At 39.8% G+C, this 6,120-nt stretch overlaps 1 protein-coding gene across 1 annotated transcript; it reads left to right on the top strand.

Moving 5' to 3' along the window:
• Positions 1-2,358: 2,358 nt before the first annotated feature.
• Positions 2,359-5,660, top strand: LOC129004804 (33 kDa inner dynein arm light chain, axonemal-like). Its single transcript, XM_054433447.1, has 3 exons — positions 2,359-2,846; positions 4,495-4,680; positions 5,289-5,660. The coding sequence occupies exons 1-3, from the start codon at positions 2,466-2,468 to the stop codon at positions 5,463-5,465; spliced, it is 744 nt and encodes a 247-aa protein (XP_054289422.1). The 5' UTR covers positions 2,359-2,465; the 3' UTR covers positions 5,466-5,660.
• Positions 5,661-6,120: the final 460 nt, after the last annotated feature.

Here is a 6,120-nt window from a genome sequence, read left to right as displayed (position 1 = left end):
ACAGAATGTCGTATAAAATGAGCACTATATCGCCTTTCCTCCTCCAATTTTCTCTTCAGCGTCATCTCCGTTTGCGAAGCAAGGGTACAACAGCTAGTTTAGTACTAAAAATTTACTTATATGGCTAGTAATACAGATCAATCAAACTATCAACAAATCACTCCCGCATTCAACTTTGTAACGACACATGTTCCAAAATCATTAAACGATCGTTCAACTCCAACAATAGTTTTCAATTCAACGACGTTTCAAGTCAGTTGAGACATCAACAATGGCGCAGTGCTCCTTGATGTCAGTCAGCGGCCAGTAGTGGATACGGTGGAGAGAGCTGCAGTAGTTGGTTACTATGTGCGCATCTGTCGCTACCGTATACCCATCAGTTAACTTGTCACGTGGCTTACAAGTGGATTATGACGTTATTCGTCACATCTTGTTATGTACAATGTATAGCCTCATAAATGAGCTCATGAGATGCATTTGAGGCAAATAAAATAGATAATAGATATAAGCTTAAAAGTACTAACTAAATACAAATTTACTAGGTGGTGTTGGTTTTAGACTCAGATGCCTTTGTCATAATAGGTTTTATCTAATGGAGACAATTGAACAAAGATTGACCATTATTTGAGGCAATGAATACGCGTACTAACCCTTTGATAATAACTTATGAATAAGTTTGTATTCATTGAGATGACATATTATTGTCCATATTATATTGTCAAGATAGACTTGGAGATATGAGAAAATTCTAACTGTATTAACATATATCACGCAACCACACATAAAGTATGATGGTAGAAGCAAGCCACACTTGTAGAACTAATACATTAAGTATTGTGTTTAAAATAGTACCTAATTGGTTTCTGAATGAATGTTTTATTTTGCTTTATATCTATATATTGAAAGGCAAGCAAGTTTCTTCAAACCCTTTTTTCCCAGCTTGTTTGCATCGAAGGGAAAATCTACGCATACTGTTGGAAATATTTTCCATATTTTTTCATATATTTATTTTTTTCATATTGTTGGAGATATTTTCCTGTAGGTGTGCAGAATTCCTTTTTAAGATAAAATAGGCAAAAAAATTACCATGGGCCTAATGGGTTGCCAGTTTAAGTGGTTTAAGAAGTTTGACGCCATTCAATGTACATACTTGTATGATTGATGAATACAATTATTTTCAATTCAATTACTGTATAGCCCTGTATAATCAAATTTGCACTTACATACAATTTACTTCTCTTTCATACCACATGGCACGTAAGTGTTTAATAGTATATTATGTACTAGTGTTGAAAATAGGTGTTTACCGGACAATTTTGGTCGTTCCCGTGCAAGACGTGGAGTGTGGGATTACCACACGAGTCCGGTAAACAAATTTTGGTCGAGTGACGTACGATCTGTTCAAATCCTAATATTTTGCCACCGACTAAATGACTAACAATCTGTATTCATAACCTAGTGGTTATGTTTTTGTTTATAACCACTCATTTTCAAATACAATCAGCCGGTTGGTGTCCGGTAAAAACTCATTACAGTACATTAGTACGTAATGAAACCCCATTTGATTAATCTGGCACCGACCAGCTGGACTAATTCCTTGCGTGGGAAGTTCGTCAAAATAATGTAGTGTGGCATAAACAATATTTTATGGTTTACACCTTTCACACAAAACAATTTTAAAGCAACAGAAAGCAAAATAATCATTTAAATGACAAAACTCACTCACTTGTGTTAGTTAATTGCCTTTAGGAGTATATATCTCAACTGGATCCCATGTATTTGGTTACCCTCGTATCAATTGCAAACGAAATCAGAAAGCGTTCAGAGTCGCGGACCCTTCTGGGGTTGCTTTGATGTATCTCACCCCAAGAAGCTGATAAGTTAGCGTAACGCTGGAGCCTCCCCCTCGATCGCACCATTTCCTCCCCTCCTATTGTACGTCTCTCGGTCCTCCCGTCCTATTAAAACAATTAAGCACGCCCATTAAACCACCAGAATACTCTTATTTGACAAGTTTTTTTTTTATCTTTAGATCTTTCCCTGGGAGCTGGTCTCTGTACTTTTTAGTGTAAATATACGCTTGTTATTTTGCAATTGTTAATATAATTTTTTGTGCACCAATTAACAGCTTAGCTCCTTTAGGAACAGTATCAGAAGGTTTCAAAGAATAACTTGCTACTCAAAAAACAAGCATAACGAGCATTACATAGTTTCACCAGGCTCCTTGTTCTATCACCATAATACTCTCATAATTACATGGTATCCTTTTGTTCAAATTTTATTTCTGTGTCGTATTTATAAAACCATGTGTTTAAAATCATGTTGCCAGTGTTTACAAACAATCTCACGAAAGAAAACTCCAGATTTATTCCCATGCAAAGCTTACACTCTTTATGAACTATTATTCGTTTTGACTTTTTTTAGAATAATTGCTCAAAACATTACCATAGTTTACCAAACAAACTATGGCGACCGAGAGTGTTCTAGCGTCAAGAGACACTTTGGTCAGGTACGGGAATCCCGTGTTGGTGTCCAGACGACCAGAAAGACCAGCGTCTCCCACAGGACTTCCAGCGGCAGCCCAGGGAGACATAGGGCTTCCGCCGACCGAGAAGGCCAAATCTACCGAGGAGGTCCTTAACTGCATCCTTCCACCACGGGAATGGGAGGAGAACGGACAACTGTGGAGACAGACAGTGTCTAGCGAACCGGCGACCAGGGAGGATGTGAAGAAACTAGGAGAACAACTGGACACAGGGCTGCAGCAACAGCAGGCCAGGGAGACGGGGATTTGTCCTGTCAGGAGGAAGATGTTCAGTCAGTGCTTCGACGAGATTATCCGACAGGTCTGTAGTTCAAGGTCACAGTGCTGGTTCGAGGTCATTATCAATACTTTTGAGTCAGGAACGCTACATAAGCGTTTTTTTTTAATCGTAATGTGGAATATAATATAAGTGTAGAGCGGAATTAGGTGACTATGTGTATTTGTTACCGACTTGCTAACTTCCGCAGTTCTACAGGCTACAAGCCATGATGGTCTTTGGCTTCTGCTAAAACACACCTCCTATTTATCCGCTCCTGCACCACACCTCTCCAGTTTTGTACTCTCAAATGACTCTCGCATTCCATGCCTATAAAGACAGGTTCTAAAGAAAAATTACTTTCAGTCATACTATGTGGCAAAAGTGCTGAGTTTATCATTTGCGTAATAGAGCATCCCACCATTACGTAGCTTGAGGAGATACATTTTAGAGATGTCTATTTAATCGACTCGTTTTCTGGATTCATAAGGGCATTCTGCGTCAAATTTTTGTCAAACTTTGAAGTCCTTAGTAGATAAGCTGACAGACTTAGTGAGACGCCAGTGAAGACGTGTTTCCGTCCTTTTTGCTTAGGTTTTTAGTAGTTTCCAACCATATAAAACATAAAATTTATTCTGACAAATAAAAGAATCATTCAGCGATACCTACAAGGAGTATTAAGGTGTGTACAAGGTGTTTAAGGGTATATATAACGACAGTTTTCTACAATCGGACATAAACATTACCAAATATAGATAATATTTATAGTTAGGTTTATACTATAGTTCGGCCGCTAAAGCAGCGGCTACACTTATCCGATTCGGTCCGGTTCGGTCCGGTCCTCCAAAATGCGGAACAATGCTTCCCATGGTTTTAAATGGAGGCGGCTACACTTACCCGATTCGGTTCGGTACGGTCCGGTTCGGCGCGGAACAATCGTCCAGGGAGCATTCATCCGCATTTTGGCGGAAGCATTCGGGGCGGACCGGACCGAATCGGGCAAGTGTAGCCACCTACTCCCGAAATTCGGATGAGGATCGGGGGGTTCCGTGAGCGCTCGGCTATGAAAGTGATGAAATAAATTAGGAAAAATAGTTATTTGTAGGACATAGGCCTAAGAATTTAGGCAATAATATTCATATATTGCCTCGATCATGGAAGATGATAATTATGTCTACTTACACAACCGCGGAAAATAGTCAGAATTTTGTCACAATATCGGGAGACGATTACAATGTCTACACGGCCGTGACGGATTATAGGAAGTTTACCGCGATTGCATGCAAATACAACCATCATTTTTTTATTTATAATTTTTTTGGCACCCCCCAAAAAAGCCAATTGCCTCGCGCCCTAGGCACGTGCCTATTCGTAAATTGGCCCTAGCTAAACACCTTCTATATTGCTGTACTTGTGCCCCGTGCTCGTGTGTGTCCTCCAAAATATTTTACAAGTGTAGCTACCTCTTCCGGCTGGACCGAAACGATTCGTACAAGTGTAGCCACCCCTCACAAATTCGTGCCGGACCGAACCGAACCGGACTGGACCGAATCGGGCAAGTGTAGCCGCTGCTTTAGAAAACGACCTGCGCGCTAATGCTAAACCAATGCTGGAGGAGGTCGCTTTCTAAGCGGCCGAACTATAGTCATATAATTGTTACTCTGGGTTACGTTATTAGCTGAGTAATTTACAGGTGACAATCAACTGCTGCGAGAGAGGGCTGCTGCTGCTAAGGGTGCGGGATGAGATGAGAATGGCGACGGCAGCTTACCAGACTCTGTACGAGAGCAGCGTGGCTTTCGGCATTCGTAAAGCTCTGCAGGCTGAGCAGGGCAAGTGCGATATGGAGGAGACAATCGTAGAGTTGAAGGATGTCAAGGTAAGGTCAAGGCCACACTACAAAAAACTGGCCGTAATGCTCGTCAAGCACGACGTCACTATAGAAGACGGCAAAGACGTATTGTTTGCCGTTTGTGATCAGCTGCTTGTTTTCATATTTTCATCTTTTCTTCACATTACGTCATTGCCGTCTTCTGTGACGTCATGCTAGACGAGCATTATGGCCTGGTAAGATGCAGTTTGCGAAGATGTCATGGATCCGATTTTTATGAAATTTGGTACAAACGTGTAAACCAACATTTATTCGAACGAGTTTGCCAACCAGCATGATTGGACTATGGGAACGGGGGTTTATGGGGGGACTTTAGATTTATTTGAGGTGACATCGCCTAGTTATAGGCCAAAGCACTGTATGTCATGTGATGGATCATCACCTGTTAAGGTAGGATATGGTTACGTGAGAAGACGACGCATAGCAATAGCTACTGAGGAATACGACTTTATATTGGAGACAATACAAAAGGTAAAATGCCAGGTAGGTGGACAAATTAATAGTTTAAAAGGGCTGTCAAGTGCTTAAAAAATAAAACATGGAAATTAGCGTCAAATTATCATCTAAATAATCCCACCTTTATTTATATGTTCTAGGCGGAGCTTGAACGACAAGTTGCCGAACTTAGGGCGAAGGCCGAACAGATAGAGAGAAGAGCAAGCGAGCTGAGACAGGCTGAGGAGAGAAAACATTCCGAGGAAGTTGATTTTCTCAAGAAGACGAACCAACAGTTGAAGTCCCAACTGGAGGGGATCATTGCGCCGAAAAAGTAGTCAAATTGGAAGATTCCCTTGAACTCGTACGATCAGCCCTTCATCATTGCTATTTGTTAAAATGTGTAGTTTAAAATTTTGCATTTCCTTACAATGAAGCTTCAACGATTATAAAAGACTACACGAAGGTCGATCATTTACTTTACTAATATTAATTTTGTCTGTCATTCATAAATAAATTATCAACCTATATTACACGTAGCATTCTCTCTTACATAAGAACTAGCTGCTGTACCCGTGCTACGCAACTAGAATAAAAGCGGAAAGTAACACATTTCCGTCTATACCTCTTTTGCCTAGACTATAACACAATATTAATTTAAGTTTATCTTCCAGGTAACGAATTCTATTCTCTTTATTTATAGCTTGTTTTACTAAAATTAAAGTTATCACCTCAAGTACACCGAACGTGCTGATAAATTACTGTTTGTCCTCTTCTATTGCCACTAAATATTAAAGCCTTCGTCGTTAAGTTAAATCGTAAATTGAAAAAGAAAAATTTGTGACATCAAACGTACTTAACTGCATCAAACGCATGAACGAACAGAAAAACTGAAGATCTTACAATGATGTAAAATCTACTTGTACTAAAATAAATAAAATAATTTAATGAGCTTCAGTGTATTCTTGTAAACTAAGCCAGATGTATTTTCAA

This window comes from Macrosteles quadrilineatus, unplaced genomic scaffold, assembly GCF_028750875.1.
Source record: "Macrosteles quadrilineatus isolate MER2022 unplaced genomic scaffold, UCM_ALF_1.0 Scaffold_11__1_contigs__length_5352618, whole genome shotgun sequence".
In the NCBI taxonomy this organism is placed as follows: Eukaryota; Metazoa; Arthropoda; class Insecta; order Hemiptera; family Cicadellidae; genus Macrosteles; species Macrosteles quadrilineatus.
Note: the sequence above shows the minus strand (reverse complement) of the source record. Positions and strands in the feature narration are given on the sequence as shown.

Bases quoted from the DNA above. Each gene is read 5' to 3' on its own strand.
- LOC129004804 (XM_054433447.1), top strand. From the start codon at position 2,466: ATGGCGACCGAGAGTGTTCTAGCGTCAAGAGACACTTTGGTCAGGTAC. The intron at 2,847-4,494 runs GTCTGTAGTTCA...AGTAATTTACAG, and splicing joins TCGACGAGATTATCCGACAG to GTGACAATCAACTGCTGCGA. The intron at 4,681-5,288 runs GTAAGGTCAAGG...TATATGTTCTAG, and splicing joins TAGAGTTGAAGGATGTCAAG to GCGGAGCTTGAACGACAAGT.